Raw genomic sequence first — 27,829 nt, 5'->3', positions numbered from 1 at the left:
AAGGATCCTACGGGAAATGCATACAAATGACTTCTTTTAGAGAACCACTAAATGGAATGAAACCAAATATATCTTGAATGTTCCTTATGAGGTACTGACCAATAGTTGTTACTTTGTAGCCGATCCATCATCCAAGATGGCCGCCAGCGGTGACTTAGTTTAACAACGGACCCTATGGGAAATGCATACAAATGACTTCTTTTAGAGAACAACTGAATGGAATGAAACCAAACATAGCATGAATGTTCCTTTTGGGGTGCTTACACAGTGTTGTTACTTTGTAGCCGATCCATCATCCAAGATGGCCGTCAACGGGGAACTTAGTTTAACATAGAACCCTATGGGAAATGCATACAAATGACTTCTTTAAGAGAAACACTGAATGGAATGAAACCAAACATAGCATGAATGTTCGTTATGACGTGCTGACCAAGTGTTGTTACTTTGTAGTCAATCCATCGTCCAAGATGGCCACCAGTGGGGAATTTAGTGTGACATAGGGCCCTATTGGAAATGCATACAAATGACTTCATTTAGAGAACCACTGAATAGAAAGAAACCAATCATAGCATGAATGTTCGTTATGAGGTGCTGACCAAGTGTTGATACTTTGTAGCCGATCCTTTATTTAAGATAGCCGCCGACAGGAAACAGTTAGCATAGGACCTTGTTGAAAATACATACAAATTTCATCTTTTAGAGAACCACTGAATTGAATGACACCAAACGTTTGTTCCTTTCCTTTTAAAGTGTTGGCCAAGTTACTTTGTAGCCAAATTTTTTTTTTTTTTATATAATTTCAAAACCCCAAGAAAAGTCAGGTGAGCGATACAGGCTCTTGAGAGCCTCTAGTTCATCTTACTTTTAAAAAAAAATCGGTCAAAAAGGGGAAGATAGCTTAAACAAAAATTTGAACCCGCATCTGGCGCAAATGCAAAATTTTAATCTTGGTATCTATGTTATGAATTATTTGATATTTATCTTCTTACTTGCGACATGTTGATGAAAAAAGGTAATGCAGGAGTTAGGTCCAGGGTACATTCAAGTCCAAGATGAAAAGGCAACGCCTTGGCAAAACAACTGTTGGAGAGGAGATTCCTTACGCAAAGCATGATAGTGTTTATCATCAATTTCTTTTTGAAAAAATGCTTCCTATGCTGTGTTTGAAGATTTATGTTACCATTCAAATATGATACATATAAACTTTAACATAAAAACAAGCCGGAGCAATGAAAGTAATTGCCAATTAAAAACCAATTGTTCAGAGAACAATTGAAGGCCTTTCAACCAAAAATGAATCTATTTTGATATGAAAATATTAAGATTAGTTGAAAATGTCAGTTCCTATGGCTTTATGATGTAGATATGAATTTCGAGCAAAGGTCAAAATCAAGAACGTCCAATTAACCTATGACCCTGACCTCAATTTCAAGGTCATAAACCAAGGATCCCAAATCAAAAGACCCTAGGTCTGTATTATGTATGGTTCATCAGTAATATCCCTTTACGAATAATTCTAAATATAAGAGGTTCAAAAACTCCAATTTATTGTCTACGCACCCTTCCAATAAAAATTTATAAGTTACGACATATTGCAACTATCAATTTTGTAAAAATAATTTGTCAGAATCTTATAAAGTTAATGAAAATAGGTGAAAATAAGCCAAATCGATATTCAAAATTTGACCTTGACCTAATTTTCATTTTTTTGGACCAAAAACCTTGAATCAAAAGACCCTAGGTCTCTATCACTTATGGTTTACCAGTTAGAAATGCATATCACTTATATCATATTTAAAAGGGGGGATAACTATCATATGGAGTCTCCGGATACCTTCGGTCAAAATGAAACAGAACATCCTGAGGATATAACGAGCAATTTGGAAAAATAAATTTGTCGGTTTCTTATACGCTTGTGAAGATTAAGCGATAACAAGAAAAACAGTGTTCTGGGAAATAACTCTTATATTGGAAAGTATTTGGTTTCGCGGTGTCAGTTTCAAAAGCGCATAAACTGTTCGATATCATATTTCATTTATCTAAGCGACATCTTGCGAAACAAAAAAACAGCGAAGGACGAAAAAGTTGGCGGAAGAAAAAAAATAATAATCAGAACAAAACCAATAGGTCTTTCAACCGAAAAGGTTGAAAGACCTAATAATACGTCGTGAACTTGATGTAACCTGTGTATAGCAGGCTTAGATTGGTAGTATGCCATTGTACACAAAATAATACCCCAGATGGATATGTTCATTTTTAATTTTTTTGTTTTACAGACGTAGAAGAATGTAGAAGGTCTGAGAATGGTTATGATTATATGGGAACCAAAAAAACTACAGAACAGGGATTGACTTGTAAAGAAGGCACGTTTTGTACGGCTAGCGCAAATATAAATGCACCTTTTTGCTACGTCGATGACCCTAACACCCGATGGGATACATGTATAATACCTAAATGCAGTAAGTTTAAAGGGAAAAGATAAAAAAAAAAAGCATCGACTTTATTAAACGCATACTGTCATCATTCGTAAATATAACTCAACATGTGGAATCGTATGCGTTCAGGTATTTCACATCCAATCTTTTATGGTCATATTCCTTATTCTTAAATTTACAAAGCACAAAAATGTCAGTTTTCACCTTAAAAGCTAACACAATATTTTAACAAACTTATTAAGAAGGGATATAGTTACGATATTGTTGTCAGATTATTAAAGATTGCATATTTTGGCTTTGATATTGATCCACTCATAGGGTCTTTGCATCGGAATTAAACACATTTATTCTAAAACCAGTCGTTGGCATGACACGGGTTATGTTCTTCTCGTATATTTTCTTATGATATAATACTAAACCCCTAACTGGAGGGATGGTGCCTGATATTTATATGATGAAGACCTCATCTTTCAATCATTTCAATTGAGGTCTGGAGATGGCATGTCAGTAACTGCCAGTAGTCTGTTGTCATTTATGTATTATTTATTTTGTTTTTTTTTCTTTTTTTCATATTCTGACATCGGACTCGAACTTCTCTGAAACTGAGTTTTACTGTAGGTATTGTTGTACGTTTTTTGTTTTTTCTACATCGGTTAGATGTATAGGAGGATCTCAAAAAGGTGTTTAACCCCGCCGCATTTTGCGCCTGGCCCAAGTCAGGAGCATCTGACCTTTGTTGGTCTTGTATGATTTTTAATTTTAGTTTCTTATGTATAATTTGGAGTTTCGTGAGACGTCCATTTTCACTGAACTAGTAAACATATTTGTTTTTGGGCCAGCTAAAGGATGCTTTCGGTTGAGGGAGTTTCTCGCTACATTGATGACCCATTAATGGCCTTCGGTTTTTGTCTGCTCTGTGGTCGGGTTGTTGTCTCCTTGACACATTCCATTTTAAATATATCATACAGATAATTGATGATATATATCGATATATATGATATATTTAGATCCGTTATACCTTATTTGTTTTTGAAATTGCATTTAAAATTTCCTAGAAAATATAAAAATATGTCAGTTATCTTTGCTAAAAGAGAGGGACGAAGGATACCAAAGGGACAGTCAAACTCATAAATCTAAAACAAACTGACAACGCCATGGCTAAAAATGAAAAAGACAAACAGAAAAACAATAGTACACATGACACAACATAGAAAACTAAAGAATAGGTACAACACGAACCCCACCAAAAACTAGGGGTGATCTAAACCATTTCTCGACCAATATAAACTAAAAAAAAGTTCATAAAACAAATTAATCTATATCTTGTTATACAGTTTTTGTTTTGCCAAATGGGTAATGTAGTGCTGTGACTTATAATTGCTGGCCTACGTCTTTTTGTTTCTGGTTCTTGTCTGTCTCATTGGCAATCAAACCATATTTCCCTTACAGTTATATAAATCCATCAGGATTTAGATATAACAAAATCATCAAAGGTACCTGACGCGCGATTTGGCTGTATCATAATCATACAGTAAGACAGGTGATAAAGACCGATTTGAAATGCTATATAATTTTATATCTGTCTTATATTAAATTTTATTGCACTATAACTTTCATATTTGGAAAATTCACCTTGGGGCACAATGCAAAACTAAATTCGTTACTGTATTTGCTACATTATATTCATTTGGTGGATGCAACTCCTCGTGTACTACAATTTCTGGCGGCTTTTGATTTCGCAGAATGTTCATTTATTTGAACTGATATAATTGCATATGGACACTTCGAAATTTGAATAATCAATAAGATGTAAAAAGTAAAGGCTTACCCTTCTGAAGCGTATACATGTATGTAACTATTTTTGTTTTTTTGTTCATTTGTTTGCTTTGGCTTTTGATGTTGCATAATTTTGTGATATTTCCAATATGCGGATTAAGATAAATAGTGCGTATATAATGCATAACAAGTAAAATCAAAAAAATACTGGTCTTTAACCAAAGTCCCTAGAATAAACCTTGATGTCTAATGATTTTGCATTATTGTAAGAATTGTTAAGTGATACGTACAAACACACTCATAAATGTTTTCAAACGATGATGTCAGTTAGATAAGATCTATCATTAAATTTATTATAAAAGTTAATTTTTTTTTTGTTTATTTTAAAGCAACTCCGGCAGACGAATGCTTGAAGACGCCACTAGGAAAGGATTATTTTGGTACAGTCAGTACAACCAAGTCAGGGAAGACTTGTCAAGCTTGGAGTAAACAAGAACCACATAAACATGGATTTTGGAAAATGAATGATGAGAACAATTATTGTAGAAACCCGGACGGAGAGCCAGCTCCATGGTGTTATACAACTGATAGTGAGACACGATATGAAATGTGCGATATTCCATTTTGTCGTAAGTTGCAGATATTTTTTCATCTTTTTTTTTTTCGATTACACTGCATGTCATGATGTTTTGTTCATGACATAAACTATTTGGGTTATATAAGACAAACATGTCAAATATATTAAATATCAATTTTGATAGACTCCTTTCAAAGTCACACAAAGGAATAAAAATAAGATTTTTGTTTATTTTCAGAGGACTTGGCCTGCAGATCTAACCCATGTGAAAATAAGGGAATATGTGCGGAGGTAGTTGGAGGATTTAAATGTGAATGTCCCTATGGGTATACAGGGGATACCTGCAGCACTAGAGGTACATATTCTTATTTCTATAAAGTTATATGAATTAGGTAAGCTGGAGAAACATTTAGTTTCATAACAGGATTTAATTCCAAATTTCATTCTAGCCAATTGGAAAACGCATATATATTTAATTCACAAGCAGAAAAGTGTGACTAGCGACGATTATATTTGAATTGATGATCCAATCTATGTGAACTTGTGAGATTGTAAGTTATGAACAGTTTTGTGTCTGTGGCTATTGAAATAGATAATTGAAGAGGAATAAATTATAAACAAAAAAAAACGCAATTAGAAAAACAACATATGCCTTACAGTTGATAAGCATGAATATGACAAATATAAAGCAACGCCAAACTTGGGTTTCAAGTTAATTTTGTTTGTTTGTCTATGGCATCACTGCAGAAAATTATATTTTCTAAACTGAGCAAAAATGTATAGCAAAAATAGTGTACCGTACTCCAAGGTAAATTCAAACAAGGGAAGTAAAAAAAAACCTGACAAATTCAAACGATGAGACTATATTTACACACGGAATTATTTAAGAAATGACTGTAATCTTTTTTCTGTCTATGAAGAAATAACATAAAATTTTGGTGCACACTAAATAACGCGCGTAGCGGTTATTTAACAGTGTGCATGACATTTTGTATGTTATTTCGAATAGACAGAAAAAAGTATTACAGTCATTTCTTATAATTCAATTCTAAATTCAATTTTAAACCGTAGAAAACCACGAAAAAACGTTGATGACGTCACGGTCATATGACTAAATTATGTCTATGGGCTGATAACAAAATAGCGTCAACCAATCAGACGACGCGTTACATCAAAAATTAATTTATTGGAAAATGGAACTGTATTGCCGTGTAAAAATGTTTTCCTTTTCAAAAAAAGTTAGCAAGTACGTTTAAAAAAAGTATCTTGTTTTTATTGATTTTCTGTCATCAGGAACACATGTAATGGTTTAATAATACAATGATGATTCGTATTGTCTTATTATAAAAACTACCTGAAAATAATATGAAGCTACAATGTATATATTCATACGAGTACGTGCACAAGAATGTTCTCAGAATGTTCTTACTAAATCTAAAAATGCATCAGGATAAATTGTGACTTATAATTAAATGGTGATAGTATAGTGTATAATATATGTTATGTAATATATATACATGATGAGCTAATGATGTTTATATCGTAAGTCAATTGAATGTAAGATACTACGGTAAATAAAGGCAACAGTAGTATACCGCTGTTCAAAATTCATTAATCGATAGAGACAAAAATCCGTGTTGCAAATTAAAACTGAGGGAAACGTATCCAATATCCAACACTACGACACAAAAGAGTCACAACACCGAAATGTAACACACAGAAACGAATTATAATGTAACAATGGCCAGTTTCCTGACTTAGTACAGGGCAATTATATCTGCATTACATCCCTTGTCTCTGTATATATAGTCATGAAGGACAATTGGTTTGAATCGTATACATCAAAGCTGGGTCAATGGTCATCTGGCATCTTGGTTTGTCTGATGAAGGGTTTCTAACATGGCAGACGTTTTGAATTTTTTTTTCTGGCTTTCGTCATCTTTTATTATTTTACTTTTTTATATATTGTTATGTGCAAGATATAGATACATATTCAACTATGTAACACACTTAAACTTGAACATTTTAAACATTCTTATCTTGTAATTTTAATTTGTTATTTTTGAAGACAAAACTAAGGAGGATTGCAAGAGGTCAATTATGGGTTTTGAGTATAAAGGAATGATTAACACCACCATCAGCAATAGGACATGTCAAAGGTGGGATTCAGATACTCCTCATGGTCACAACTTTAATAACTTAAATGCAGAGAACTATTGTCGTAATCCAGACAATGAACCTGAACCTTGGTGTTATACTACTGACCCTGATAAACGATGGGAAATGTGTGATATTCCATTTTGTAGTAAGTATCTTATAACCAATAATGGTGGTTCCTTCAAACAGAATTACCATACAATGCAATGTCATGTTTTCCTAGTCTTGATTTTAGACCAATTTTATGAAAATGACACTTCATGAATTGTGTAACTATTTTCTAGATTTTTGGGACAAATAAGCTTACGATACCTTTGAGATCTTTAATTTTGTCAGATTAAAATTTAATACGTATTTATTATTCAAATCAATCGGGGGACTTATGGTCAATCACAGACGTATCACAGCAGTGGAAGTTACCTATACGTAACAAACATTGTTCTGTGGTTAAATAAAACAACAGAAACAAAACATGTATTTCCAGGAAACCTTTATCAAGTACGTTAAACTCTATAAAGTCATCTCAATTGAATTATCTTCAAAAAACATTAAAAACGAGTTAAGAGTAAATTTGAGTAAACAAAAATGATTCTTCGGGTTTTGTAATCTTTTTATTGAAATTTAAAGTGAACATGGTAAAAAATTATTACTTTGTTCATTTCCTTGTTTATAAAATGTTGAATTTTTCGAAATGAAAAGATGTTTCTACCCCAAATATAGATTGTCGCAGCAGTATTTCACACAACTTTTCGTAATTACCGGGTTTAAAATGAAGATGAAACGTGCGTACCTGGCGGTCCAAATTATAAGTCGAGTATATTTGACGTCATTTTAAAACATTTCCTTATTGCATATGTTTGTCATATTCCAGCAACTTCAGCACAAGAATGTGTGAGTTCTCTTTATGGAGAAGACTACTTTGGAACTGTCCGCAAGACAAAGAATGGAATCCCATGTCAGAAATGGAGTGACTTGACCCCGCATTCACATTCATACAATACGAAACTAAAGGACCAGGATGACTATTGTAGGAACCCTACAGCACCTGGAGACAAGTTTCCATGGTGTTACACTATTGACCCCGATGACAGATGGGATTTTTGCGATATACCTAGATGTTAAGTGTGAATGGGGCATGCATTTGAACTTATTGAAAATTGTATCGATATATTGTTTTAATTAAATGATTTAAAATTCATGTACATGTATATGACTTCAATATGAAATAAACAATACTTGCAACTTTTTAATTTTTTTTATATCACAGGAATAATAAACAAACAGGGAGTTTTATACGAAGGAGTCCATCTAGATCTGGTGTACTTAAGAAATATTGACACCGAATGTTTGTGGCACAACATCGTAGCCACTAGTTAACAAAAAAAAAATTCTGTGACGTATTAAATTTATATTCAGATCCATTTTGTTGCATCTTGGAAAATGTTGTTTGTGCTGTTTTTAGATCCTTCTACAACGAAATTTGTTTGACATGCACACGTATAAAAATTGCGGTTTTTATCCAACGCAATCATAGGTTTGAACGTAGTTTTCAATTTAGACTCGTTTATATTTTTTGTTTGGGCATGTATCATATTTTCCCTCCGGTTTATATGATCCGTTCATCCTATATTGTCTCTTAAAATTCAAGAGTCAATCTTAAATTGAGAGTAAATTATATGGCCTTCCAAATACCGCTTCGATCCCTAACATCACTGAAGAGACATATATTGTCGAAATCTAGATCTGGTGTACTAAAGAAATATTGACACCGAATGTTTGTGGCACAACATCGTAGCCACTAGTTAACAAAAAAAAAATTATGTGACGTATTAAATTTATATTCAGATCCATTTTGTTACATCTTGTGATCAATTTTATTTGGCAATCGTCAATGGCAGTCAGCAGGGTTAAAGAACATCAGTTGTTCGACCTGTTAGTCAAATGCGTTTTGTTTAAATATACTTTTTCACGTTTTTGGTCTTTTGGAAAATGTTGTTTGTGCTGTTTTTAGATCCTTCTACAGCGAAATTTGTTTGACATGCACACGTATAGAAATTGCGGTTTTTATCCAACGCAATCATAGGTTTGAACGTAGTTTTCAATTTAGACTCGTTTATATTTTTTGTTTGGGCATGTATCATATTTTCCCTCCGGTTTATATGATCCGTTCATCCTATATTGTCTCTTAAAATTCAAGAGTCAATCTTAAATTGAGAGTAAATTATATGGCCTTCCAAATACCGTTTCGATCCCTAACATCACTGAAGAGACATATATTGTCGAAATCTAGATCTGGTGTACTAAAGAAATATTGACACCGAATGTTTGTGTCACAACATCGTAGCCACTAGTTAACAAAAAAAAAATTATGTGACGTATTAAATTTATATTCAGATCCATTTTGTTACATCTTGTGATCAATTTTATTTGGCAATCGTCAATGGCAGTCAGCAGGGTTAAAGAACATCAGTTGTTCGACCTGTTAGTCAAATGCGTTTTGTTTAAATATACTTTTTCACGTTTTTGGTCTTTTGGAAAATGTTGTTTGTGCTGTTTTTAGATCCTTCTACAACGAAATTTGTTTGACATGCACACGTATTAAAATTGCGGTTTTTATCCAACGCAATCATAGGTTTGAACGTAGTTTTCAATTTAGACTCGTTTATATTTTTTGTTTGGGCATGTATCATATTTTCCCTCCGGTTTATATGATCCGTTCATCCTATATTGTCTCTTAAAATTCAAGAGTCAATCTTAAATTGAGAGTAAATTATATGGCCTTCCAAATACCGTTTCGATCCCTAACATCACTGAAGAGACATATATTGTCGAAATCTAGATCTGGTGTACTAAAGAAATATTGACACCGAATGTTTGTGTCACAACATCGTAGCCACTAGTTAACAAAAAAAAAATTATGTGACGTATTAAATTTATATTCAGATCCATTTTGTTACATCTTGTGATCAATTTTATTTGGCAATCGTCAATGGCAGTCAGCAGGGTTAAAGAACATCAGTTGTTCGACCTGTTAGTCAAATGCGTTTTGTTTAAATATACTTTTTCACGTTTTTGGTCTTTTGGAAAATGTTGTTTGTGCTGTTTTTAGATCCTTCTACAACGAAATTTGTTTGACATGCACACGTATTAAAATTGCGGTTTTTATCCAACGCAATCATAGGTTTGAACGTAGTTTTCAATTTAGACTCGTTTATATATACAACTCGTCTAAACATCAACCCAACAATGTTAGATCTGTAAATTTGCTTTCGCAAATTTTTGGTTCTTCCCTCGCCGGGATTCGAACCCATGCGACTGTGATATCGTGACACCAAATCGCCTACACTGCAGCCGTCCCGCTAGACCACACCACCACCTGGGCTCTCAAAAAAAGAGCTTTCGCTGGCCATGTGTTACCTTTCAACGTCAGTTTTAATCTAGCGGCGTACTACAGTACATGATATATAAGGCATGAAGATGTTATTGTTACAGATCAGCTAAATTATCTATAGTAAAGGATCCTACAAATTAATGTAAGATACAGTCACAGAAAATAATTATATTCATAAGTATATATATAGTGTCTAAAAATAGCAACAATCAACATTCAATCTATCTAGGTGTGGATCAGTTTGTAAATAAACTGATGCAGTTACTAAATCAAATTATATAAGTGTCTAAGAATGTAACTTTAACACACTAATGAGTGTTATAAAATTAGGTGTTATATTTTATATATTATTCACGCAATATTTCGCTAAACAAATTAGCTTCATCGGGCGTATGCATCTATCTAAGTGAAATCGGATGCATGACAAAAAATATCTTTGTAGCTTGAGCTACACAAAAGTTTAACATATTGATTGATGATCTGTGTAAAACAAATTTTTGCCGTTTATTGTACATAAACATTTATTCAAAAATTAAAACAAATAGTTGTTTTAGTTAAATAGAAGTAACATGGAAGATTTATTCCTTTGGTTTCGGGTAGAACTGTTTTTCATCCCTCTCATTAAGTCCATCAGGTTCAAGAGTACGTAGCTGATGCATCCAGAACCTTTCTCTCTTTTTTCTCATTTCGGAGTCCCAATTTTGGTTTACCTCAATTATTTGAAAGGTGATATTTTCAAAAGTATGTCCTGTTGACCACTTTCGAGTTCATCCGTCACCGGAAAAAAACTCGTCAATTATACGCGCCTTTATCATCGTCATTTGTGCGTTTAGGGGCGTCGTCACTTCCTTCCAATGTTGAGCGAGTGGTTGGAAAACTATAATTCTATATTGTACGAATTATTCGGCAAATTGAATTCTCAAAATTGACAATCAACACTGCTGTCATTAGGGAAATGTCAGTAAGTACCTACAGAGCAACCATTATTTCTAGTTTATCCTGCGCAAAGACGATCACTAAGACGCTTGATGAACGTAAATAGTGCAGGGACACAGGCGAGCCCCTCTATCTGGTAAATGACGTCATAAAGGCGTGTATAATTGACGAGTTTTTGCCGGTGACGGATGAACTCGAAAGTGGTCTTAGTTATACACACCTTAGTTATACAGTAACCCGGATTGGTTGACCATTGTGAAGTTGAGTTTTTGGGTAGTTTCTTCCTTTTGTAAAGAACGATCGGTGATTGTTTAGTCTGATGTTGAATGTGATTTCTGTTTCACCAACATACTGCAGCTTGCAAGTTCCACAAGTAAGAATATAAATACTATTTTCTGTTTTGCAATTAGATGTAACATAGATGTATCGCTGCTTTGTTACTGTGCTGCTGAAAGAGTGGTCAGTGTTGGCGGCTTTACAGCACTTACAATTGCGTCTACCGCATTGTTTGTAACACCCAAATTTAAAAGTTTCGTGTTTCTTTACTTTATACTTATATATTTAACTCTCATCAAAGGCTTTTGACTCTAAACAATGGGAAGGCTAACAAAGCTTCTGAGATTTAAAACCGAAAACATTTGTATTGTCGTTCTGCTACGGACATTTATTCCTGGGGTCGAACAAACCTAGTTACATCGTTTATAAGTTTTAAGAGTTAATTGGTTCAAAAAAATAACTCATCTTCATTCTTTACTTTTTCATATTTTTTTTTCTGTTTGACCTATCAGATATTTACCGAATATAATGGTGCATATAGCTGCGTCATTTTTGTTATAGTTTGTACGGATTTAAAAGGCCCATCGAATTGGCAATTTGGAAAACATGTATACGTAAACAGACATAATCTTTAATCATATAAAAAGGTAATTTGAAATTGAGTATTTTTAAAAGGAATGCCATGAAACAATAATTTTGCAATACTAAAGATGAAAATTGTAAGTCTTTAACATAAGCGTGAAAAATGGCTTATCATCTGATTAAACAGAGATTAGCATGGTCAAGTTCTTGACTACTTGTGGCAAGGAACGGGAGATAATTGTTTTTTACTTCGTCCAAAATATCACTCGAATTTGTATGCCCCACCTTCGATAATAGAGGGGCATTATGTTTTCTGGTCTGTGGCTCCGTTCGTTCGTCCGTTCGTCCGTCTGTGCGTCCGTTCGTTCAGGTTAAAGTTTTTGGTCAAGGTAGTTTTTGATGAAACTAAAGTCAAATCAACTTGAAACTTAGTACACTTGTTCCTTATGATATGATCTTTCTCATTTTAATGCCAAAATAGACTTTTGACCCCAATTTCTTGGTCCACTGAACATAGAAAATGAAAGTGGGGATTTAAGGGTAAGTTTTTGGTCAAGGTAGTTTTTGATCAAATTGAAGTCCAATCAACTTGAAACTTAGTACATATGTTCCCTACAGTATAATCTTTCTTATTTAATGCCAAATTAGATTATTACCCAATTTCAAGGTCCATGGAACATGGAAGAGGATCGGGCGAGTGGGGCATCCGTGTACTTTGGTCACATTCTTGTTCTAGGTTACTTTATGAAAATATGAAACAAACTAAAATTTATATACATCTACTATAAACAAATAAATGTGCTTAATACTTATCATGAAAACTAGAAAATCATAAAGTAAAATCAGGTCGAAAATACTGTAGAGTATGCCTTACTTAGGATGCTTGTAACATTTTATATTTGCGCTGTGATTTACTCGCATCTCAACGTCATGCAGTTAGTTTTAGTTTTTTTTAGAGTGATTAGACTGCACTATCTATTGTCTACGTTTCGCGTAATTTTAATTCTGTTTCAGTACTTAACTTTCTTTCTCTTTTACTTTTCGCCATTTTTAAATATTAACAATAATGATATTAAGAAACGGAAAACAAGTTTGAAAGGTCTACTCTAGGATTGGTGTGTAGTGTCATTTGCCTTTGTTTACGTTTTGAAGTTGATTTTGTTTGGGTTGATTTCCACTGGGTGGTACATGTTCCACTGTTATTGAACGTCTCAGTGGTTTATAAAATTAAAAGCCAGATATATTTGATGACCCAAGTTCTATTGGACGTCTCAGATGTTATCAAGTGTGATGACCTGACATGTCATTGGAATTGTGGTTTTTTTGTCAATTAACTGCCAATATTCAAAACACTACGGGTTTTTTTAAAACCTGATAAAGATTGCTTAAGCCGCATTTGGACGTTTCGGAAATTTTTGCCTTTAAATGGTTTTGATTCGAGCGCCGATCTTTGTTTCCATGTAGAAAACACACGCATCTTGGGAACCAAATGGAAAGACTGGGACTTGTCAAACTTTATTGCCAGTTCAGTAGTCAGTACTTTTGTGTTGACAAGTAGCCATTGCATCCCCATTTTCAGACAATTCACTGTTTATAAAATGTTGAATTATATCAAACCATATAAGTAGTTGTTCTACCGTAGGTTTATATTGCCTTAGTAGTATTTAATAAAATGGTACTTTATATTTTTTTTTTTAATTCGTATATGATTTGGCTACTTGATAATTCTTCAATAGACCATAGTGTATACCTTAGGGACATTCAAATTCATGAGTCGAAAACAAACGGACAACGCCTTTGCCAAAAAGGGAAAGACCAATTTAAAAACAAATCTACACAAAATACAAAATAGAAAACTAAAAACTGATAATACGAAGCACACTTGGGGTAATCACAAGTGCTCCGGAAGGGTTTACAATGTCTGTTCTACTTGTGGTACTAGTCATGCTATTTCAAATCCGGTCATAAGTTTAATTTGGTCACGTTCTGGAAGTAGGACGGGATTGTAGTTCAACCAACTTCTAATGGAGACTGTAAAAAATACCAAGGGATGATTTCATCTTCACCACTTGGAACTCTTGGTTCAATAGCTTCCTTGTGAGCAGCAAGCTAGCCCTGGAATATCATTTCAACTGAATATGTCAATTTATAGATGTTAGTCATGATATGAAGCCGACTTGAACTGTATCTGTTGTATCTTTTATCTCAAGTTCAATTGTATAGATGCGTTCAACACAGTTAAATCATCTATAAAGCGGAAAGTAAACTTAAAGGATACTGCTATTCTTTCTTTTCAAGAAGTTCCTGTATGAAGTATGAATAACGAACAAGTCGACCAGAAGAGGAGCACAGTTAGTTTCCATTGGATGCCGATTGTTTGTGGATAACTACGTCTTCCAAACGTAACAAATATGTTGCCATTCAAGAAATCAAGCCTCTTGATAATGTCAATATCCTGCAGTTTAGTAAGTGTCGTAGAAGTATACGTTGAGTTTCCAAGTGGATTGCCTATCTCTAATTCCCTCATGAAGCAGTTTGTGTGATTTACACACAATAACTATGTTGTTTTCGTCTTTATCTACGGGGACAACAACAAGTTTGTCATGGAGGTATGACAAGTGTTAAGCAATATTATGGCGAGCGGGTTTGACACCCTTGACTGTCTATACACCCCTCGAACTTTCAAATGTTATTATTGGCTATGGAATATTAGGGGAAAATATAAAAAACACAGACTACACATAGTTTACAAACGACGTAAAATTAAAGATATGCAGAAGATGCCGTAGGGGTAGTCAAACTCATAAGTTGAAACGACAGATTATGTCAGTTCACATCATTATTCATGTTTGATGAGTATCGTGATGTCGGACCTCGTGTCGGACCAATCCAACCTGACACACAACTTATTCCTGGTCCATCAAGATCAAATTGAATATGTGTTAGTGAACAATAGTTGGATGACTTAGATGTGTCAAATACGTTCAAATTACATATACCGAAAAACAAAACCATGAGAGTATTTTATATATTTTATGTGACAATAATAAAGACTAGAACAACTCATTGTGTGATCGTGGCCTATAGTGTTACGTGGGTATAAATAAAGGCAACAGTAGTATACCGCTCTTCGAAAGTCATAAATCGATTGTGAGAAAACAAATCCGGGTTACAAACTAAAACTGAGGTAAACACATCAACTATAAGAGGAAAGCAACGAAACAACAGAAACACTGAAATGCAACAACAAAACGACAATGCAACACACACAGAAACGAACTATAAGATAACATCTGTCATTTTCGTGACGTGGTACAGGACATTTAAATAAAACAAAATGGTGGAAAATAATGAGGTCATTAAGAAACAGGAACAAATCTTATATGCGAGTACCATTCCAAAACAAATATAATTCAAGTTGTTATTGGCCTCAATAGAAATGAAAACGATGAGATGATGTATTGCATTTATTTATGAAGTCATATAAAACTGAAAAGTAATCCAAGTAACTGCTTTGTACAGGAACAAATCTTGTATGCGAGTACCATTACATAAGATTATAATTCAAGAACAGCTATGAATACATTATAAAATATGCATTGTTATTTCATTAAAGAAGTTTTACAATATATAATATTAAGATAATTCTATTCAAGTAATTTTATCTCTTGAAAAGAATGGATAGAAATGCAAAAATAATTATTAAAAGAAATGCATAGCTCACTATATTTTTTCAGTAATTACAATATAAAAAGATGAATGTAATGTCGACAACATATCGTTTGTGCAAGATATATATATCAAATGGCATATTTATAATTAATTATTTATATAGATATTCAAAAATTCTTTATCTAAACACACCAAAATTACAAATGCATTGCAGAATGTAAAAGCTACGGGAGTCAAAATATCCAATTACTTAACCGGGGTCTTTTATATATGGTATAATTTAACGTTCATTCTGCAAATCTTAATTTTTCTTTTACCAAAAAGGTTATGAGAGATGACACCCAAATACCCTTACTAATTCATTATTTTTTCTCAATGTATTGAAATACTCTATTAATGTTTGTTTCAAATACCAGGCAAGATTGAATGATAACATTGAAAGAAAAGTTTGTTTTCAGTAAAAGTAGGCTATCTGATCATATATTTGTATCAAAACTATAATTTATAAGTACGAAACTATGAAAGGTTGGAAACGTTTCGCCTGCTTTGTCGATTTTGAAAAGGCATATGAAAAAGTAATTCCTCTTATAGAACTGAAACTGAAACTGCAGATTTGCTGCCATTTTGCTGTTAACAAAAAGTATGCAGGAAAATAATGCGCTGAAAAAATCCTGCAAACATCGCAGCTTTTTGAGCTTACTCACAATTGTTATTCTTAAATTGGTGGGAAACAAGGTGGTGTTTATGGAACTTTATAATCGATTTGCTGGAAGCAGTTGAGGAGATTTCACCTAATAGCCACAGCGTCATGTACGCAGATGAGGTTCTTATTTTTCTAGTCCTAAGTCAAGTATTCAAAACCGATTTGATGGTGTATCCCAATTTTGATTACTTTAAAAATGGTGTATCTGGATTTTTTTTATTTTTGAGGGGAGATTTAATTTTTACAATACCTGCAACATACAATGCATAATTTTTGATGATACGAACGTGTTCAAAAGTCAGGGTGGAAAAGCATGCATAACAACAAATGAAAATGAATGATCAAACCATAAAGTAAATCAATGGAAGTATGGAAACTAAATTGTTTGTGCATTCCATTTTAACAGCCGCTATATTTAAGAACCTGAATCTTAGCATTTCCTGATTGACCCTCGTATCCATTAGATCCTACCCAAAGCATTTCATCACTATCAATATCCAAACTACATGGCAGTTTAATATTCATTGACAATGTTAAGAAACATTTCAGTATTATGCCAGCTTCCGATAAAAAATGCAAAGCGCTATTAATTGTATCGGCCACAACTATATTTCCAACTGGGGTAACGGCGAAATCAAATGGACTGAAGCTATTATCGCCATGTGCATCATTTACGTTAGGATATCCCCGATAACTCCATTTGACATTTCCTTTCACTTTGTCAAGACATATGATCTTTCCAAGGTCACTCATTGATAAAGTATCTATAACCAAAATATCACCTTTCATGTTAGTTGTTATTCTGTTTGGAAGGGAAAATAGTGGTGTTTTCTGTTCATTGTATTCTATAATATTGAGAACTGTCTTTCCATCTAGTTCAAGAATAACAATCTGACGTCTACTATGTTCCGTAATTGGAAAAGCACCCTTTTTATCCTGAGTACTAACAATAATGTTGGAACTTGTGGCATGAACTGCCTTGGCTAAGAGTGGGCTAAAATCATGAACAATGTTTAAATGATCAATAAGATGATATAGACAACTGTCTGCAACAAACGTTAGCAGTTCTCCGTCATTGGACATTGTTATATCGTAGACTTTTTTATCACTGTAAGTTCGAAGGTTTGTTATTTCTGACCCAATTCCTAATTCGTTTAAGGACTGGTCTTTCCAACAGCTGATCCACAGAGAGTTTGTTGTTCTTAAAATGGGACTGATGAACGAGAGATTGGTTCCTATTATGTTTCTTAGTTTCAAAGTTATATCCATTGCTTTTTGAGAAACATCAAGTCTGTTAAAATATCCAAATATGAAACTGAAAGCCTTTGGGTTAACTTCAGGTGAAAACTGTTTCCGAAAATATTGAAGTCGTTCGTTATAAATGGTTTGTATGTCTGCCTTTGAATGTTCGAGATGAGAGTTAACTAAACATTCTTTGCATATTATCTCCTCACAATTTCTGCAATAACTGTAACATAGTTTATCACCATGTTTGTCGCATGGAATAGCGTGTATATCTCCGTCTTCTTTTATATCGACTATATTGTGTTTCAGTGAATTTGCATTCTTAGAATGTTCAGCCACCTTACATTTTTCACACATAATTATTTTACAGTTCAAGCACTTCCACTTTGCAGCCAAAAAGTTTCTGCAGAAATAACATTTCACATTAAGGCAAACTTGCGCTCTTTTTGTACTGGAATCTGGTAAAGAAGACGCCATGTTATCAAAAACGTACAGATAGTTCTAAAATTATATATTAAATTCCGGGTTAAATACTTTAAAAACTGCATGCTAATTATAACTTCATTTTCACAATTTAGCTTTGTAACCAATGAAAAGCGATGTTCGGTTTCTTTTCAACGGAACAATTGAAGGAGACGTATTGGTTGTTTATCATAATATATATAGGACTCTTTAAATAAAAAAAATGGTTTGCGCTGATATATGATTGTCCAGATAAAATATATTTTAAATTGGAATATTAAAGATAAGTCAAACACGGTTTTAAATATCAGAATAATGGATTATTAAGATGATTATAAGTCGATCATTCATACGTCCTTATTTGCTAATACGATTATTTTCTCTTTTCTAAACAAAAAGCCAAGGCTCCGTGTTGAAGGCCGTACATTGACCTATAATGGTTTACTTTTATAGATTGTTATTTGAATGGAGAGTTGTCTCATTGGTACTCACACCACATCTTCCTATATCTAAATACATGATATCTTATTTTCATAAAAGTGTTATCATTCATATTTTTCAATTGTTATTTCTTGCAAAAGGTGTAACCCAGACTGAGTGAATACCCAATTGTATACATTATGTAAATAATTGGTACACAGGGGGGATTTTCTTTCGCATTCGCAAAAGCTTTGTCTATATATATATATATATATATACTAGAAGATACAAGAAGATGTGGTGTGAGTGCCAATGAGACAACTCTACATCCAAGTAACAATTTGTAAAAGAAAGAAACATTATAAGTCAATGTTAATAGAATAAGTTATAAAAGATCCTAAAATATAACTAGCGTAAAACCATTCATACGGGAAAACCAACGAACGAGAAACACTTATGAACCACGTCAACAAACGACAACTACTGAACATCATTCTTGACTTAGAACAAATGCAAACAAATGCAGCGGGTTTAAAAGTTTAAGTAGGTACCAACATCCTTCGTCCTTTATCGAAATAATAGTGTAACATCACAACATAGAAAGACACCCTATAAAATATCAATTGAAATGGCCCAACTCAAACAAAAGGCATATTAACACAAGTGAACATACACTGGACGAAATAATTATATGCCTTTTTGTGTTTGTTTATTACATATGACGTGGCTCAGTACTTATACATCCCGTTATTGTGTTTCTGTGCTATGGTTAATTTTTGTATTTTAATTTTATACATGATATAAATATTTAGGACACAGGGAAAATGTCATTCACATTCGCAACAGATTTGTCTATATATAGATATAAGAAAGTTTGGTATGAGTGCCAATGAGACAACTCTCCATCCAAGTCACAATTTGTAAAAGAAAACACATGAATTGTATTTCTCGTCTTTCATTTTTTCGAATGGTCTTCGTGCCTTTTTGTGTTTAAGATTATAAAACAATGTTAATTGATGTTTCCCTTTTTTTGTTTGGCATTTATATATAAAAAAGAAGATGTGGTATGATTGCAATTGAGACAACTGTCCACAAGAGACCAAATTAAAATGACACAGACATTAACAACTAAATGTCACCGTACGGCCTGCCACAATGATTAAAGCCCATACCGCATAGTCAGCTATAAAAGGCCCCGATAAGACAATGTAAAAAACAACAGGGCGCAAGTTTCATAGCAGGAAAGTCGCCTCCCAAAACATCAATATAATAATAATAATAATGTAAAACAATTCAAACGAGAAAACTAACGGCCTTATTTATATTAAAAAAAATGAACGAAAACAAAAATGTAACTCATAAACAAACGACAACCACTGAATTACAGGCTCCTGACTTGAAACAGGCACATACATATTGAATTATGTGGCGGGGTTAAACATGTTAGCGGGATCCCCCCCCCCCCTTTACCTGGTACAGTGGTCTTACAGTACAACATAAAATAAAAATCAGTTGAAAAGGCTTAACTCCAGATGGACAAAAATACAAGTGGACGTGGCCGGGTACTTGTACATCCCGACACAAAAAGACACAATGAACAGATCTGAGAGTACTCGCAGTTATTTTACAGCTAGTTTAAAGCCACTAACAACTAATAAAAAAAAAAGCATGCATCTAAGACTAAACCTTACTATACCTATTATCATGATTATATCTGGGGTTTTTTTGTTCACACATCGTTGTTAATATAAAGCTATTGAACATTTTCTACGTAAGAAAATGATTATACCAAGTCAGGAATATCACAGTTGTCATCCATTCATATGATGTGTTGGAGCCTTTGATTTTGTCATGCGATTATGGACTTTCCGTTTTTAATTTCCTTGGAGTTCTTTTTTTTTATTATTTTACTTTTGCTTATAAAAAATATAGTAATCAATTATAAATGTGTATCCGATACTTTCAGTCATTTATATCGTATTTTTTATCCGTTATTCCCGTTAGGTATATTGTTTAAATGATTGATCACGAAATTCCATTTTTGTTCTCGTTAAATGAACTTAAATATCAAATGTCTGAAAAAGAAAATACTGGTATTACAAATGTAAAGACTTGATTTTAAAAAGTGTAATACCAAGTTTCAGTTAATATCTAGAAATATCATATGAAACCTTGGAAATTTTCTGCAACGTGGTATCGCTCAAACCAGTACACTTTATGTTACTTTTTAACAGTTACTTTTCTTTTTCAGTTACAAATCTGAATGAAGAGACATCTCATGATAAAAAAAACACATCATCACGAAATTTAATCTTTCCAAAGAGGTATGAAGTGTGGGTTTTTTTTATACAAGAAATTACATTTTTTAATTCAAACTTTTTTTTAATTATTTTGAGATCCTTTTATCTGGGCTTGAGTTTCACTATTATTAGTTATAAGATTACATGAAGGTCAGAATCGAATAGCTGCATCAGTGAATATGGCTATCATTTTCGTATAATAGATTGTATATATATATATATGTAAATGACTAATCATATTTTTTTTGTATATAGTATTATCACTCTACTAGATTATGATTCGTATCAGAGGCCCCTTTGTCTCTACCTCTACCCTTCGCCCACGAGTTCTGGTCAATTTTTGTTGTGTTGTTCACGAGAAATCTACGTATAAATGATAAACACAACAAATGGAAGTTTTTAACGACCTTGACTGACTATAAAGCCCTTGCGCGGTCGGCTAGTGAGAAATAAAAGGATTGGAACCGTATTTATATGGAAGACGATGTCACGTTATTACATCCTCAGATAATTTTATTATTCCAAAACCAAATACACAGTTGTATAAGTCTAGTTTCTCGTACACTGGACCAAAAGTGTGGAATGCTCTTCCTAATTCAATAAAGAAATCAAATACAGTATCCAAATTTAAACATAAATACAATTCTATGTACTTTTAACATTACCATCATATTTGTAATGTCATATCATAATTGTTTATTGTATTTTAATTTGTATATAATCTTTATTTATCATTATTATTGATGCATTGTTTATTTTTAATGTAATTATTATTGTATTAAGGGAGCCTTATTAAAAATTGGTGTAATCCAAATGAGTTAATCTCTCTAAATAAAGATATTATTATAATTATTACTGAGAACGTAGTAAGACCGCAGTATGAACGTGCTATGATCGTGTTAAGGGCATACGATACAGTTTTGATCCTGTATTTACAAGTTCATGAACATTTGCATATAGACTATTTTTTACCTGATTAAATCAAATATGTTATAAAAAATATACCTTCATGTGCTACTTTTTGATCGCACTAGAAGAGTGGTAAGATCATGTTGCAATTGAATAAAGCGTAACATGGTCGTAGTGAAAACGTGGTGAGCGTATCAAGATCGTGATAATCGTAGTGAGGTCGCAGAATTAGCATGGTGGGAACGTGGTATAATCGTAGCGGGTCAATGTATAAGCGTAACGAGGACGTATAGCATCGTGTTGAGGACGTGGCATCGTGAAGACAACGAAATTTACATTTCCATTCCGCTCAAATCGCGAGTTCACCACGATTTAGATTTATTTTAGATCGCGGTAAACGTGGTGCGCTCGTCGTCTAGTGTGACGGGGCGTTATCTACGTACATTCCGAGATATTTTTTAATCTGCGCTTATTCGGTTGAAACGGACAAAATGCGGATGTGATCGTGTTATCAACCGTAGTATTTTAAAGGTGTCTTCCATCATCCATGTTTTGTTATAGATGAAAAGCAGTTAGTTTTCTAGTTTGATCTTGTTTTACATTTTTCATGGCGGGGTCTTTTAAAGCCGTTTAATAAAGTTATGACTCTATTACGACATTTTGATAAACCAGACACCGATTAGAGAAGTCTATGGTATGCTCAAGTGTTTTATACTGTAAATGTTTGGCGTTAATGCGGGATTCACACATTGCCGATTATTGCTCCCGTTTGAGATCAGACAGCGATACGACACGAACAGTGTAAAAGTCTGATTACTATCCTCAATTATCTGAAATGTTCAATCATTGTCTGAATGCAGTCGTTTAAGTTCGTTACAGTAAGGTGCGTTCCGTAACAATCGGGGAAACTCAACCAATTTTGTCTAGTCGGATTACAATCATGCATATGTCGTGACAGATCCTGCTGTATCGGATCAAAATCCTAACAATGTTCTGTGTATTCTGGACGGTGTCTTGTGGAACGGAAATGATCTGGAGAAATTTTTCATTGCTGTTATTCTGCTGTTTGCGATCAGATTTGATTCAGATCTTGTCGCTTGCGAACCGTTTTTACCGAAACCGTTCTTGAACAGTCCCGTTATTAATACAAAATTCGTCAATAATACCCACGCCAGGGTCCCGACAATTACAGAATACAATACGACTGAGACAAGAAAAAGCCGTTTGCAATGCGATAAAGTGGACCGTGACAGGATTACGTTCCGACAGTACCTGATAATCCCGAGTATGCCGAGAGTTTTCAAACGGATTTCTTCCGTCAGCGTCGGTTCAATGTCTAGTCGCAGACTGATCTCTGTCGGCTTACATTCGGTAGAATCGGGACGCAGTCGTGACAGAGTCTGTCGAATTTTACCAGGCGAAAGATACAAATTGGATTAGAATTTTTATTAATTTAAAAGTTTGAATTTTCATCCACGATTCACAGGATCTTGATCAGACTTTTGACAAATTTTAGTCGTGAGTCCTATCAAGGACGGCAGTGAAATCGTAAATGTGTGACCACAGATTAATACCGCAGTCTCACAAGGCCATGATCGCACTACGATCTGTGATAAAATGCAAATTTTGATGATCGAAGTACGATCGTGTACATCGCAGTAAGGTCGTATCACGGTCGTGGTAAGGTCATCAAGATTGTGGCCATCTGTCAACATGTTCAAAACAATCGTGGTGCGGTCGTGGCGAAATTGGGTCGTAGTAGAAGCGTATTGAGAGCGCACTAAGATCGTAGTAAGATCGCATAGGTCGCTGCACAATCATAACGAGAGCGTAGCGAAAGCGTGATTCTATTCGAAGAGATTACGCTACGATCTCACAGCGACGTTTTCACCGCAACCCAACTCGCTTCAACTACGACTATACTGACCACGCTGTTCACGACCTTAGTACGATTCTAGCACGCCCTTGCCGTCCGCATCACGCTCTTCTTACGACATGACTACGTTCACACTACGACCATCATTCTCATTGTCATTATCACATAAAATATATAAAAAAAAGCTCCCTAGCTTTTATTTGTCTTAATGTAATTATCCATTTGCTGTAACGGCTCAACCATGCTTCTCGTTTTTATGTGGATAAGACCGTTGTGTTTTCCGTTTAAATGGTTTTTTATAGCGTGCTGTGCGGTGTGAGCCAATCTCCGTGTTGAAGGCCGAACCTTGCAAGTTGGCCTAAATGGCTTACTTTTATAAATTGATACTTGGATGGAGTGTTGTCTCCTTGGCACACATACCACATCTTCTTATATCTATTGACAAATCTGTGTCATCTCTGCTTTCGTTCACGAAAATATTGTCATTTGAGCTTTATGGACCAGAAATATGTTGTAATTTAGGTTGGATTGGTCGGTCCGACATCACTGCTTGATCAGGATTCGTTAATTTGCTCCCTTTGTCTCTACATCAACCCCTACCACCACGCCCACGTGTTCTAGTAGATTTTGGCGGCATGACTGTCTTGTTTCAGAGAAAGAATTGAACTGTATTGATATGGAACACAATGTTGACGTTATTGCTGAGATTGTAGTAAGATCGCGGTATGAACGTATTATAATCGTGGTAAGAACGTGTTATAATCGCAGTAAGATCGTGTTGCAATCGGATAACTCGTGGTATGGACGTAGTGAGAACGTGAAGAGCGTAGAAAGATCTTGATAAGCGTAGTGAGGTCGCAGAATAAGCGCGTTGAAAATGTGGTATAATCGTAGCGGGTCTTTGTAGAAGCTTAATGCGGACATAGTAGCATCCTGAAAGCAACAAAAATTAACATTTTGTCGCTCATACCGCAACCTTCGTGACCACGATCTAAATTTACATTGCGATGAGCGTGGTGCAATCGTGGTCTAGTACGTGGGAGGCTTAAAGTATCTAAAACATATCAGTAAACCTCATCTTGTATCATATGACTTAAATTATACGACGATGGATGTTTTTAACGACATTGACTGGCTAATATACAGCCCTTGCACGATCGGTATAGAATACGGTATACTGTCACATTGTGTTGTACAAAAGTCGTATAAAATCTGTCTCGTCTAAATCTGCAAATTTTGAGACTGGTTTTTAATCAGTCATGAGTAAGACTATTTATTTGTTAATTTCTGTGACGATTATATAGGACCAGGTGATTTATTCCATTATCCAAAACATATTTTTTCTAAATATCAAATATTTGTGTTTTGGCAATGATTTCGCAAACTAGCCATTGCGGGGGAAATTACTCTTATATTAAAGATTTCACACTGGAACGGTAGTCAAAAAATAAATATTTCAATGAAATTGTTTTGTCAAATTGATTTCATGGATAAATATTATTATCCTTACATCGTATATTTTATGATTTGGATTATATATTTTTTGTTGAGAAAGGTTTCTGCAGATATTTTCAGGTTTGTTTAAGACATGTAGTCAGATAGGATCCATTAGTAGTTTCCATGTGGGAAACTATCAGACCTATCTATCTATTTGATGTCTGAGTGTTTTAGCTGTTCCTTTCATAGATCGGTAGTTTTTTTCCGAAATCCTTTATCATAGGATTCTCGGCTTTTCTCTACCAGGAATACAGCTGGGCATTTAGCGGTATCGGTTTGGATTCCAAGTATGTCTTCTCCGGTTTCCCGTTCGTTGTCTAGGCATTTGTGCGGCATCCGGGGTGACCTTATCCCTTATTTTGTATATAATGCTTTTTTATATTGTGCATTTTTTTCTATTTTTGAGGATGAGCGAGTCAGGTGAGTGGGTGTGTTCGTATGCTTTATTACATTGTACTTATTGTTTTGGGGAAGGTTAACTTTCTGGTAGTAAGACCCGTCACGGTCAGGCTGGGAGACTGGATAGGCAAATGCTCACATTAAATCTGTACCGATACAGTGTGTTAAATGTCTTCCTTTTAACACCATAACCTATGGTGGTGCTCCTACTAAAGGAGGGAGCTACAGAACATACATACATGTAGCAAGGAAACAAGTACGGCCGGTGGCACTTTTTTTCTTTAATTTTCTTAAAGCATATTTTCAAACCTATATTCTCATATTTTATTTCAAAATTCTATCTCATAGGTTTCTTTTTATTCACCGAAATTTTCATGGTTTTTTTTTCACGACTTGTAGCTTGAAAAATAGCACGGTGACCAATGACTTTTGTTTTTTTGTGTTTTGGTAAAACCTTAATTTTGGCCAATAATAATGAAATTCTATGTAAAGAATTATATACCGCTGATCCACCTTAATAAAATAATGATTGTGACTCAAATTCCAATTTTTGCCGATAAAACTTAGGGGACGAACTGGCTTTCAACTGATTCCCGTTTCTCCTTTCATTTCCGAACTTGTTTATTTATTAGAATTGCCTTGTCAAAAAATTGACAGATGACAGTAATTTGGCGAATATAGAATAACATGAAGTAATGTAAGGATTGGTTATACGTTCTGAATGTTAGCTTTGTTTCTCGGGTCAAAACTAAGACAAACATTGATCGACTAGGAATATCCTGGTAATAAATGTATCTCCAAGCGTATCATCATCACTGTTCTGATCAAGTATTATTGCATATGCCTATAATAATATGCTGACATTACTTCCTTTATATTATATAATGTTTGTGATATCATATATGAAGAACTCTAAAATGCCATTGAGGCACTAAACATAATGGACACCCTTGAGTGTGATGGCTCGGTTTGATAGGCTAAAGTGGGATATAGCCTGTATTATTTTATGGAACACAGTCTCACTAATTAGCGACATGAAGAAGAATATTAGGGACAAGAAATGCAAAAGAAAACTATTTTAACAACAAGAAAGTTAATATTGAATGAATATAAAAAGAAATATAGATCTCATTCAGTTGCTACATTTATTTACATGATATTTTATTGTGTATAATATGGGGACGGAGTCCCCAATTACGGTAGAAAAATCAAAAAAAAAAAAAAAAATCGGGAAAATTTCCCGAATTTTTCATTGTACTAATGAACTCAAAATCGTTAACTTTTTTTTATGTCATGTTTTAAAATCCCGGACCGGCGCAAAAATCTACAATATACTTCCTTTTTCCGGTCTCGTTATGAATCTTTGAGTAAAATATATATTTATCAGTCTCGTATAAAAAGGAGGGAACGCAATACCAATTTCATTTTTTAAAATAATTCTTTGATATGAAAAAACGTTACCTGAAGAAAGCGTTTCTTTGTTTACATTGCATATGACGTCATAATTTAAATAACGTCACAACTAAAATCCCTAACAACAGAACCAAAATCGGAAACGTTACGGTATTTCCGTTTTATTTTTTTAACAAATATTAAAGTAACAAAAAATAATGCATACAGACTTCGTCCCCATTTACAGGTTATGCCTGCCTCATATTAGCAGGTATTACATTTACCCTGTCATATTATGATTTTACCTTTAATTGTGTTTTTAGAACCAGGGTTTCCGCTGGCTGTCCCCATTTTCGCAATTTGCGAAAAAATAATAATTGTTAAAATTGGTGATAAAAATTCGAAAGAAATATATCAGTATATAGAGAGATTTATTTCCTTCATCTTGTTTATTTGTTTTTTTTCGAGTTTCTCTGACTTTACCCGATCAGACAATACTCAGAATTCACCTAATTAGTGAGACACATGGAACACACTCAAGGTTGCATTTCTGTAAATATTGACAATGCAATTTCCCATAGGAACTCCTTTTACGGCTAAAACTGTACCACTTTACTACATGTACTATGAAGTTTTGAAAAAAATCTTATCCTTAAGAATGGAAATTCATTTGCACCACAATTTTTTTCAAAGGTCAAAATATAGGGCTGTGTGGCATATTTTCAACGTGTTTATATGCACTGAACTTCTCAAAGTTTAAACTAACACTATTTTTCTAAACTACCCCTACCTCGAATGAAAGGTTACCACAGATCCCAATGTAA

At 34.0% G+C, this 27,829-nt stretch overlaps 3 protein-coding genes across 7 annotated transcripts in view; 2 read left to right on the top strand and 1 right to left on the bottom strand.

Moving 5' to 3' along the window:
• LOC134715013 (uncharacterized) overlaps positions 1–8,191 on the top strand; it is a 53,792-nt gene extending 45,601 nt beyond the window's left edge. For both annotated transcript variants that reach the window (XM_063576840.1, XM_063576841.1), the window contains exons 22-26: positions 2,277–2,459; positions 4,601–4,840; positions 5,027–5,143; positions 6,857–7,093; positions 7,817–8,191. In XM_063576840.1, the coding sequence (XP_063432910.1) occupies positions 2,277–2,459; positions 4,601–4,840; positions 5,027–5,143; positions 6,857–7,093; positions 7,817–8,067 (1,028 nt within the window). In that variant the 3' untranslated portion in view covers positions 8,068–8,191. The remainder of the gene's footprint in view (positions 1–2,276; positions 2,460–4,600; positions 4,841–5,026; positions 5,144–6,856; positions 7,094–7,816) is intronic.
• An 8,713-nt stretch (positions 8,192–16,904) lies between these two features.
• On the bottom strand, positions 16,905–18,227 carry LOC134716537 (uncharacterized). Its single transcript, XM_063579547.1, has one exon. It carries the CDS (start codon positions 18,225–18,227, stop codon positions 16,905–16,907), a length of 1,323 nt encoding a protein of 440 aa, XP_063435617.1.
• A 7,998-nt stretch (positions 18,228–26,225) lies between these two features.
• The window catches only part of LOC134715010 (RAB6A-GEF complex partner protein 2-like), a 32,867-nt gene continuing 31,263 nt past the window's right edge, over positions 26,226–27,829 (top strand). The window contains exon 1 of one of the 4 annotated variants that reach the window (XM_063576836.1): positions 26,226–26,310. The gene's annotated coding sequence lies outside the window, so the exon portion shown is untranslated. Of the gene's footprint in view, positions 26,396–26,422; positions 26,442–27,829 lie in introns of those variants that run through there. The other 3 variants (XM_063576838.1, XM_063576835.1, XM_063576837.1) reach the window with 3 other exon arrangements.

Source organism: Mytilus trossulus, chromosome 4 (genome assembly GCF_036588685.1).
Source record: "Mytilus trossulus isolate FHL-02 chromosome 4, PNRI_Mtr1.1.1.hap1, whole genome shotgun sequence".
NCBI classification, from domain to species: domain Eukaryota; kingdom Metazoa; phylum Mollusca; class Bivalvia; order Mytilida; family Mytilidae; genus Mytilus; species Mytilus trossulus.
Note: the sequence above shows the minus strand (reverse complement) of the source record. Positions and strands in the feature narration are given on the sequence as shown.

Coding starts and splice junctions, on each gene's coding strand:
- LOC134716537 (XM_063579547.1), bottom strand. CDS start 18,227: ATGGCGTCTTCTTTACCAGATTCCAGTACAAAAAGAGCGCAAGTTTGC.